The 12,182-nt window shown below is 27.9% G+C and overlaps 1 protein-coding gene across 11 annotated transcripts in view; it reads left to right on the top strand.

The window, feature by feature from the left end:
* LOC106681894 (collagen alpha chain CG42342) overlaps positions 1-12,182 on the top strand; it is a gene marked incomplete at its 5' end in the record, with an annotated part of 66,405 nt that overhangs the window by 25,741 nt on the left and 28,482 nt on the right. For 8 of the 11 annotated variants that reach the window (XM_067047579.1, XM_067047576.1, XM_024360859.2 and 5 more), the window contains 3 exon segments: positions 2,230-2,298; positions 6,624-6,794; positions 8,024-8,129. In XM_067047579.1, coding sequence (XP_066903680.1) covers positions 2,230-2,298; positions 6,624-6,794; positions 8,024-8,129 — 346 coding nt within the window. 11 annotated transcript variants of the gene reach the window in all.

Raw genomic sequence — 12,182 nt, 5'->3', positions numbered from 1 at the left:
GCATGATATTTTTTTATTTTAATTTAATATTCTCTCCTTACTTGTATTTTGCTCTTTGTATTCCTGATGAGGGCTCTCTGTAAAATAAAATTGTGGGTTAGATTTATTTTAATTTATGAACCTATACTATAAATTCATAATAAATAGAATATAAATCAAAGCCAGCTTCGCATTATTCTTTTTTCACATCAATAGTTTTAAGCTATTTATTTTATAAACCATCATGTGCATTTTATTGGGGAGCGGGGTAGCTAAATGAGTATGGCACTCCCGGACCCAGGTTTGTATTCAGCTGTAGCAGACAATGATTTATTCTGTTACTGTAGCTATGAGCCAACCCTGTTGGTTCGGGAGCCCTCCTGGGGCACACCCAGCCTCTTTGAAGTAGGTACCCTTAATTTGGGAAAAATCTGGCTGTTGAGCGTGACCTTGAATAAACACGTCCTTGAATTACCGCTGTTCAATAAAGAGTACTTCCTTACAACAGTTCTGTTCTTCAAACCCTTCACGGGTCGTAGCGGTACAGATTTTCAATTTTTCATTCATAATTTATTACATGTAGGTTTCAAGTCGAGATGGATTCTAATGTTGTTATTTCAAATAAAAATTTAAATACAAATTTTCTTTGTTTAAGATCTCCTAATATGCGTTATTTTTACTCAATTGTAGGGAAAATAGAAACTTAACAACAATCTTGTAAATATAATATCGAAAATGTCCTGAACGGAATTCTCTTGACGAATAGTCAATCATCTTATTTGAGATCCAGAACTCCGAGAGAATTCCGTTCCTGCATTTTTCTGCTCTATAACAAATTCACAATTCATCCTTTATGCATCATCCGAGAGTGTGACCCTCACCTTTCTTTTATGTGTTATTGCGAGCGAAATCCTGAAGGCAAACTCATAATAAACTGGACTGGTTGGGGTTCTATACCATCATAGTTTCTCACGATCTTGCTCAGATTTCTCTGGATGAGATTCTAACTCAGCAGCATAATTTTTATGATGGATGGACATCATTTAATATTTTTTCGTTACAACGTTATTGAAACGAGGACATAAAGAATTCACGTTCTATTTGTTTAAATATATTTGAGATTTGAACAATTAAATTATTTATTTCAGTTGTAGTAATGTTATTATGGTGGTGCAAGTTCATTTTTTCAATTTAGAGTATATTGCAAAAAATCACTAAAGTCGTTCAAAATTAAAAACAACCTGCGAAGTCTAAAATCTTTCACGAACCTAAAAAAATCACGATTCTTTCGTTAATCTGTTAGAAATATATATGAACAATAAATTCGTAAAATTTAATACAAGAGGAACCGAGCTTAAATGTTCCTTGAAATCAAAGCAAAATCTACAAATGATTATTTTGACCCGATCAATTTTGTTTGCAATTATACTTAAAACTTACGTTAAAATATTTAAACGAATCTGAAGAACTTCATCGATATTTTTGAATAAATATCAATTTAATTGTATTTATTATAACTTTTTTTTATTAGAATCCACCTTTTATGGACTCATAGGCAAAAACAAGAAAAAAAGACCTAAAAACTCGTCATTCGTTAATTTATTAAACAATTTATCTGCATAGCTACCGTTTCAAGACCGTTAAAAATGTATTTTCGTGTGAAATATGTATTGATATGTATACCTCAGTTTTAGGTAACATTAGAAAACAATTTTTTTTTTTTCGTCTATACTCATCAGAATTTCAAGCTGTTTAATTTATTGTGCTAAAATGTTTTCTCTTTTAAAGTTTCGAAGTTAAAGGCGAAAAAAAAATAACGTTATTTTATTAAATTAATTGGCTAAAGTTTAAGAGTTTTAGAGCCTCAGATATTCATTTCTCTATTAAGTGTAAGAGGAACTAATTTTTGTAACCATTTGCAGAGGTATGTTATACGGGTTCCTGTCCTAATATCATTTCGAATAACAAACCACTTATTCCTAACTCAAGTTACACTGAACTCACTTATAGTTATGTTCCTTTCAAATTGAGATTTGTCGATAAGATATGAAAAAATATAAACTTAATAAGTAGAGCTCGTACATTTACTTGCACCACTTTACTTCGTGCCCACATATGATTAATAGCGAGCGGAATTACGATGGCATTACAAGCCCAAAGCGTTAATGGGAATATAATTGTTGAGTTTGCCAAGGGATGCGCTGGCAGTGAAGGCAGTTGAGCTTTCGGTCTGACGAGGTATTTTGCTAGGGCTTGAAGAGGTCCGTGACTACGTTGCGAGGCGGGACCCTAGGCTACGCCGAAATTGTAGCTGTCAAGGTAAACCACAGTCTAGGAGCAAATATATTCCCATTTTTCTTTCATTTTTTTATCTCTTTTCCTTATGTCTGTCTGTTTGATCTTCATTTACTGTTCGGATAGTGTTGCACGCTCTGAAAAAAAAAAAAATGTATTTTATCCAAAATACATTTCATCTCATTGTTTGTTGGTGTAAATTTGGGCAAATGTTAAGGTTTCTAAAACCCACCTATGCATTAAATCTTAGGTGTGATTATTATAAAAATTAAATTTTATTAATAGTAAACACTTTTTCAAAAATATTTTCATAATAATAGCATACTTTCCTCAATGCAATAAAGTAAAATAATTTACTATTAACGTTTTTTTTTAAAATAAAGACTTATTTCACAGTATTGTGACATATTGTTTTTGTTAATTGCAGTTTAGAGATAATTTTCTTAAAAATTAACAAAACAATAATTGAAAATTAATGTACCATCATTTCATCAAATATTTTAATAATACAATGTATACTGTTATAAATGTTACTGTAACTAAATTAATTAGTTTTATTACATTAGCAAAAAAAAGTTTTTTTTTCTGTAAATATGTTGTGCTATTAGACTTACTCAGCCATATTGTGGTGCTTGAGCCATATTGCCCATAGCATTGAAAATATGGGAGTGATGGCAGAATGCTATAATGATTGAATTCAATTTTATTTTTTATTTATTCAATACCAGATCAGCATGATTGGCCTTACATGGTTGATATAACAGTTACATTCTTTTTTTTAAATTGATTATGGGGGAGGTATGGTCTCATACAAAAGACATCCCTAATTATATACAATGTAATAATTTAAAAAAAAAATTAATATAATATAAATAGATAAAATAATAATTCTTAATAAAAGAGAAAAGTAAAGTTGATAACAAAATAACACCATTCTTAGACCTAGCAAAACAAACAATTTCCCTCTAATGGGTGTTTAAAAAAAAACCAAGTTAATTTGAAAAAAGGTGAAATCATTTAAAATTCTTTCATCAGGTTGGTAACAATAGTTTTTTCAGTGTCCATTCAACCCTAAAATGTGAACCTCATGTCAGAAGGTAAATCCAGTGGCTCAAGCATATTAGTATCCGTATTGTCTAAAAAGATATAAATGAATCCTGTCTTTCAGTAACTACCCTGTGGGCCCTTCATTTTCAGTTTCAAAGCTAATTTATTTTGTTTCAAAGAAATAATAATTACAATAAAAAATTTACAATTTCATTAACAGATATTTTGAGAATCTGAAAAGATTATTTATTCAACTTCTGTAATTCATTCATCTGACGAAAGTAGATGTAATCATTTAAGTAGCAAAATGATTCATGGATGATCTCTTGCAAACTAGTTTAGCAGCACCAAAGTTGAGGAACTATGAAACTAATAGCTAAAATAGCCATGAATACGATATTTATTTATCAATGGTTCATTCAAGAATTTGGATTGTATCCATGACAATTTTGCCATATAATTTCAACTATAGCTAATTTTTGCCCATTTCTTCTGCAGCACTATCCGAACAATTAGTAAATTGTTCCCTTATTATTTTGTTTAGTGGGCAGTTGTACTTTATGGGTTGAAATGTGTTATTTGGTGGAAGGTAGTTGTAGTATTTGAAATATCTTTATTATTTGCATGAACTTTCCTTTATATTTAGTTTTGTTTTATCTTTATTTCAACTATCTTATAACTATGGACTTTTTTATTTTATTTTATTTTACTTTTCTTTTTCCTTTTCTTTCTATTATTTTTTTTTTTTGTTTTTCTATTATTTTACTAATGGTTTTAGGGGCTACAAGAACTTGGCCATAACATTTCTGAACAAAGCGTCGTAGTGCTCAAAGTAAGTTTTGCATTTTAAAAGAAATAAAGTAAAATAATATATATAATTTGACTTATTAATATGACATGTTCAAATAGAAGAATTTTAAAATATATGAATTGACGCAACTGACAAATAGAATGCACACCTTGAGCTTTATAATTCAATCCTATACATTATTAACTTTTACAAATAAAATTGTTTATTTTTATTTATTTCCATTTCCAAATGATTTATCTATATTCATTTTATTTATTTTTTTTATATTTCATTACTTTATTTTAAATACTTGCATGGCCACAGTAATTTATTCATCAAAGTCTGTTATTGCATGAATGCATGAAATTTTCACATGATTAAAGTTATGCAATTATTTTTCTTTGATTATTGGTTTATATTATTTTTTATTATATTTCAGGTAAGGTAATTAAAACAAAATTATTAGTTAAGTACTATTTGTACATTATATTTATATATATATTAAAGATGTTAAAAACTTCTTTGTATGAATATTAGAAAAATTACATTAAATTCATTTGTTTCTTAATACATCCTAAAATTAGGTAAACAATAGGTGCATATTTTTACTGAATATGTATATTCAGGTTTTTAGTGGAAAAAGTATATAATTAAATAAATAACTTATTCTACAAATAAATATAAATACTTCAAATTTAAAAATCTAAACATTAGGGGAGGCTGTTGTACATATGATAAAAAATTAATTCTTTATTATTTTTTTAAGCTATTTTAGAAAATACATAAATAGGAATAAAGTTAGTCCTATTGTACCTTGGATCGTCAAAATCTTTTACCTGAAAACTAAATTTTGTTTATATATGTTTTAAAATACATATAGTTTTACAAAAATGTGTACACTGTTTAAATAAATTTTATAAAAGTATATAAATTGTGTATTTCTTCATTTGTTATCAATTATGTTTAATTACTTAATAATGTTTGTTTTTTGCTTTTTTATTTTTATTGTATAGGTTTTTTAAAATTTTCCTATGGTTTGAAAAATATAACTAAGTAAAAAACAAAGAAAAAGGAGAATTTAAATCACATGAATGTAATATAGAAAAGGCATTTATTTGCATCTAACAAGTTACGGTGTACCGATTATAGCCTTATGGCCAATCATGGATAATAATTAACTAATTAAATAACAAATATTTAAAAAAAAAAAGAAGATTTTATTAAAGTATAACTAATTTTTATTTATATAAGTATGTACAAGAAATTACAATAAGAAATTTATAATTAAAAATTAATAAGAACTTAAAATAGTCATCAATTCAATTTCACTTATATTTAGTGAACTAAATCATTTAATGTTAAAGTTAATTATTTTCACCACACATTTTCATCAGTTCTTGTTGATCCCTTTGACTAAAGTGATTTTATTACAATAAAATTAACAGGTTTATCACAATATCTTCTGCTACATTACTAAATATTTCTTTGGATTCTTTTACAAATTTGCTGTAATTTTCATTTTGTGTAAAGAATTTAATCTGGTATTCGAATTAATGTTGATCTTTTGAAATCAATTTTTTTTTTTTTTACCTTGTCTACTTTGTACTAATTCCTAACTATGTATATTCTCCTTTTCCAAATATTCCCCTTTGAAAACTGCTTTCTTTTTTTCTTTTTAGTGTATGCATTCACACTCATGATAATAGATAGAGGATGTTACTTTGATCCAAGGTACATGATATTGTGTTTATCCAAATTAAACCTCCTCAGCATTCTATGTGATGAAATATAACATGACTAATTACACACTGATAAGCAGAGATTCAACTAGAGCATAATTTGAAATGCCAAACCAGAAATTACACTCCACACTTTAAACTTCTTCTTACTACTGCTGTATTGTGTAAATTACAATACATGTCAACAAACTAAAGGGTGATGAGAGCTACTCTATGATCAAGATACAACAGTTCCCCTTTTGTTTTTAATATCTTATAACTTTGTTATAAATTATCAACTTAGATATTTTGATGATCATTCAAAAGTTTTCTCCTCTTGGCTTAAAAGAGACACATATTGCTTTTCTTGAGTAGCAGCACATTTGACAGTCAAAAGGTTTTTATTTTGTGCTTGAGATTTTCTATTGATTGTACCGTAGACTGGAGTTAATTTATTACAACTCTAATAGCTTTAGGAAGATCAGTAGAATGACTTCAGTAATGAAAGTGACCCCAGTCTACAGTACTATATTTGGCATACATTTAATTCTAAATAAAATAAAAAAAATTGTATTGACAGATGTGCCACTATTCAAGAAAATGTTCCCAAAACTATAAAACATTCCAAAAATACATTTTATTCAAGGCTTCATATCTAAAACTTAGCTGTTTCATCATGTAATATTTTACAACAATTTACTAAATACAGTGGACTAAGTTTTTTTTTTAAATTGTATTTTTATAAAAATAGAAAGGAAATATTTCCTTTGTTACTAAATATTTAACATAATCAGGGTGAGCCTGGAGAACCTGGTCCTCCAGGAGCACCAGGGCCACAAGGACCAGAAGGACTGCCCGGTCAGGATGGAAGGCAAGGACTTCCAGGGGAACCTGGTGTGAGCGGACCTCCTGGTCCACCAGGACCACCTGGACCACAAGGAGAACCAGGTCCCGTTGGACCTATAGTATGTATATATATTTCCACTTGTCTGCTTTCTTCACTTAAAATTCAAAAGTAGTTAAAATTTATGACTGTTTATCTAGATTTACTTCTATAAATTATAATAGAAACTGTGTCTATGCTGTTGAATTGTGAGGTTCAACCTAGTTGAATACATTTTCGTCAGGTTTCCTGCACTCCGGTCAAGATTGGCTTGTCCTCTACCAGCTCACTTTCTTTTTTCTAATCTTCTGATCCTGAAATCTTTCTTCCTTAGTCTTACTCCTATTTTCATGAATTTTTATAGCTTTTTTTATAGCTATATTTTATAGCGAGACTACCTTTTCCCTATGTTTCAAATATTTATCCTGATGGTTATATTAGTGTTTTTTCTATATCTTTCTAATACACATTATCTTTGCATAGAGAAATAGACAAAAATTTTCATTTATAAGGTTTCAATGATTTTAGGAGTAAATTAGGGTCAGGAAAGAAAAAAAAAAAAAAATAGAGATTGTTCAGCAGAATTCCATTGATTTCATATCAAACTACTTTTTCTTTGACCTTGAATTTTGACCAATAATAGTGCCTTTATTATTTATTGCAACTACTATTCTTGACAACATAGAGTTCAAATTCTTGAAGATTATTATCACCTGTTTAACTTTTTGGAAAACAAAAAAAAAAAAATTTCAAACCTGATGGTGATGTATTCAACACATCTAACATGTTTCAAACCATACTTTTCCATTATCAAGTCATAGTTTTGTTTTATGTTAGTATTTGATTGAATTTGTTAGCAGTTGATGTTTTTATAGTAAGTTTTATTAAACTTACTATCAAAGTGTCATTTTCTCTCATATTAAAGAATATAGTCTTGGTAATTTGTTTTGCATTGTATTTTATAAAATATTCTACTATGTTATGTTTATGTTGACCAACTAAAATCTAGTACCCAGTACCAGCCTTAGAGCTGGACAATCCATACCCATTCTAGAAGCGTCGCCCTCCAATTGTAAGAAATTATAAAGAATTACTTAGGATAAGAGATAAATTAATTCATAAAATGAATTAGAGAGGTATTAAATTGCATTTCAAATATAAATTCATTTTAGTGGAATTGTATTGTGTTATTCTGAATGATTTACTTATTAACTCATTTAAAAATAATATTGTTGAATTAAATCACTGCATAATGATTATCAATGTCCTATATGCTATTACTCGTTATTTACTTCGATTATGATTCATCAGGGAGAAAAAGGTGATAAAGGTGACCGAGGATTGACAACTACCCTGAAAGGAGACCAGTTTCCAACAGGCATCATCGAAGGACCTCCCGGACCGCCAGGACCACCAGGTTAGTTTTATCTCAGTTTAATAATTAATGATGAATTAAAGTTAATTGACATTAGATCATTTTAAAATTATCGCATATTTCATTCTGTTAACTAAAAAAAAAAATAGTTAATTTCTGACAAAATAATTAACAGGTTTAAAATTTTATCTTCCATTTTTACTAGCAAATATGTAATAACCTTATGTTTCTTAATTTGATATGATTATAAATTTCTTTAAAAGTTTTCTGAAGAAATATTTAGTGTGCTTCTATATGTTGGCTTTAAATTATGTGTTTTTAGTGCTGTACAGTCTTTTGTATTTACTCATGTTTAATTTAATGCTTATTGAACTATTTATTTTTTTTTTTTATAATAATGAATTCATATATTCCAAGTTTTGTTTTGAAACTATGGGATGACCTTGTACTTTTTAAATTCTACTTATGAACTACTTTTTTTTTATCTTCTTACATGTTTTTTATGTATATACATTGTTTTGCATATTATAATATTTTTTATGTTTTTCTGCTTGCTACATCTGATTTACAGATTCTGCACAATAATAACTAAAATTAATATTTGTTTCTTTCTATACATCCGGAAATACAGTTGTCTTGTGTATTTTTATCTATTTAAATAATATATATGCTTTCTATTTTTTTCTCACAAAATATTTTTATAAATTTCCTTGAATATTTTTCAATTACTAATTTCAGATAAATTTTTTTTGCATTACAAAAAAGTATTTATATATTGTGACATATTCTATCTATTTGTTATTTTTTTAACATTTATTTTACTTTATCATTCTTTTTCTTTCCATTATTGAATTACGAAAGAAATTTTTCATTTTTTAGGTAATCAATTTCATTATTAATTTATAAAATTATACTTATATGTAACTAGATGATACGTTTATAAAATTGTAAACATTTTGATTTGTATAATCCTTATTTTAAAAAACATCACTTTATCTTTTGTGCTACATTTCTTTACTTGGCATAGCTCTACTTGTGCTCCTGGGTCTAGCATTTGTAAATTATTTTCGATATGTTTCATTTTGTTTTATGAGCTTTAATCTGTTTAAAGATTCAAACATAACTTAATGGCCTGTTTACCTCTTGTGTCTGTAATATATGAAATGTTAGTAATAATAATAACAAGGCAGGAATAGAATATTATAACATAATATTCAGTCAAAATATGTTCCATTCCATCCTTGGTTCAATATAATTCTTTTTTTTCTATAAATTATTCAGGAAAAGTTTGAGTTATTCAAAAAATTACACTAAATTTTTGAAAATTATTTTTTTTTCATTTTTAAAATTTGAAATTACCAATATAAGCAATCAGTCAATAATGGAGCTTTTTGCAAAATGCATCTTTGCATAAGTATTTTGAACTTATCAGGACCCTAACGTCTTACATAGTGAGAAGTGAAAAAACTAAGCACTATAGTAAAAAAATGAATTAACACTATCATCTCCTGGGGAATTTCATTTTTAACATTTTTTTTTTTTAATTTTAATTTATTCAATCATTTTTATTTATTCTCTAAGTTTTGGTTTGAGTGGTGGAAACTACTCTGTATGAGTACAGGATAGATTTAATACAAGAGATGAAAAGTAAGAAAAAAAATGAAATGCATTTGGATTCTGTCATTGAAACTATATTTTACATCAAATTATTAACATTCACAATATGTCACCACATTTATCAAATTTTGCATTTAGAAAATTAGAATATTTCGTTTATTAATTTAACTGTAAGTAAAAGATGTGGCTCAAATGGTGGTCCTTTTATGGCCATTACATGAGTAAAAATTTATATATTTTCTAAAAATGAAGATATGTTTCATTCTTTCCTGAAACTACCTTATGAAATCTCAACACCATGTTTAACTTTATCCAACTACAAAAAGTACTAACCTTGTGTTAAAAATAGTTAGAATTTTTATAATTGTCGACGTAATATTGGTTAACCATTTTAAATTTTATACTTTATTCACAATATTTACTCAAAAACCCTCCCTCTTTTTCACTTGTTTTATTTTAATTTTATTTCATAAAATTTATTGTATGTATTTTTTCCTTTAAGTTTAAGTTTTCACTCTTCAGAGCAAACGTTTATCCATTAAGGCTACCATAGTGTCAAATATTTTGTATTGTTTAAATAAATTATGCAAAGTTTCATTAATATCTGGGAGTGAAAATGCAGTAGGTTGAGGTATGAGTCATAAAAGAAATGATATTAAGCAGTGTTTTCTTTTTCTGTAATATATATGCTAACTGTAACTTTGTCTGTAAACTGTCAAGAAAATTACTCACATAAATGAGATTCCTTCCTAATCCTCTTCATCTTGCTTTCTAACTTTTTAATGCTACTAATATACTAAATTTATTAATGTTAATAAATCCTTATCACTGTCCATTATGGGTGGCCAAGTACTGATGTTTAAAAATTGTAATGTGGTTATTTAATTAAAAAATGTCAGTTGTCTCTTGTCAGTTTATTCGATGTCTTTATTGTACTCTACATATTTGCAAAAGAAATCCAAAATATTTGATTATACATTTATTTTTTTCTACTAGTAAGTATTAATTTATTTTTTTATTGACCACATATAGCTACTGTCAAGAGATTCACAGAACAAATAACGGTAAATTACAAATTGTGGTATAGCTTCAGAATTCTCATTTCTACAAAAAACAATCCAAAGTAAAATTTATTCTAAGATAGGAAGAGAAACATCATAGCTAAAGATATGGGCCATTATTAAATAAAAGTATTTAAATTTTTAAATTACTGCACGACAGTATTTTATTCATTAACTGGAAATAAGATAAAAATATAGGGGGGACCGGAAAGTGATATCATTTTTTTCCGTATGTTACAGTTTTATTGTCATTAGTCAGCTCATTGTGTACACTGAAGTTGTGGCAAAGACATTCTAAGGTTATAATGACTTGTTTAATTGTAAATAATTATTTTGGGTGAAATGGCTTGTCAAATACTAGAAAAGGTACATATCCAGTATTGCAGGTTTTTTGTGTTTCCCAGGGATAGTAACATAACATTTGCTACCCAAAACATTTCTGATGTTTATCCAAATCCATTAGACGCTCATAAATGCCAGGTTTTCCGAGTTCAAATTTGGTAATTTTGATCTTTTCAACTTGTATCAAGTAAGAAGACAAAGCTAGACAATGATGTGTCAAGGGCGGAAGTGGAAGCAAATCCATGTCAGACAATCGAGGAACTGTCAAATAGTCTTAACTAACTCTGGTTGACCATCCAAGAATATTTGCAGCAGTTTGGGAAAGTTAGCAAAGCAGGTGCCTGGGTCCCGCATAATTTGTCCGAAGAGAACAAATCTAACCGATCCATCACATGCAACTTATTGCTTCAACGGCATAATATAGTGCATTTTTTGATCGCTTAATCACCAGAGATAAAAAAAATGGGTCCTCTGTCATAATCAAAAACATAAAAGGTTGTCTCCAAATGAATAGCCACAAAGTATTGCTAAGCCAGGTTTACACTCCAAAAAGGTTCTTTTATATATTTGGTGGAGTATTTGTGGTGTTGTTCATTTTGAAGTTTTGAAACTTGAACAAACTGTGAATGCAGACATTTACTGTAAGCATTGGATTGTGTAGATCAATCTTTAATTGAAAAATGGACAGCAATTATCAATAGAAAACTGCACTGCACAAGAAACACGCTGGAAAAAATTAATGAATTCGAGTTGGAGATGCCTCACCCACCATACTCGCCTGATGTTGCACCATTGGATTTCCATTTATTATGACTGATTCAACACTTTTTAAGTTGCAAAAGATTTTCAAATTTGAATGATATCCAAAATATAATCTCTATATTGTAATATGCTCTTTTTTAGTAAATAGTATATTTTGATGTATAAATGGTTTTATTATGTTTTATTTTATGTATTATTTTAATATTCATTGCTTTGTTTATCCAAAAAGCAAACTAACCAAGTTTCATTGTTTATAATAACTTCGTGATACAAAAAAACAAGATGGCGGTATGTTGTCAAGGCCACATTGAGT

Source organism: Halyomorpha halys, unplaced genomic scaffold, assembly GCF_000696795.3.
Source record: "Halyomorpha halys isolate HHAL.00 unplaced genomic scaffold, Hhal_1.1 Scaffold373.1, whole genome shotgun sequence".
Classification (NCBI taxonomy): Eukaryota; Metazoa; Arthropoda; class Insecta; order Hemiptera; family Pentatomidae; genus Halyomorpha; species Halyomorpha halys.
This window is presented reverse-complemented; position numbering and strand designations above follow the sequence as displayed.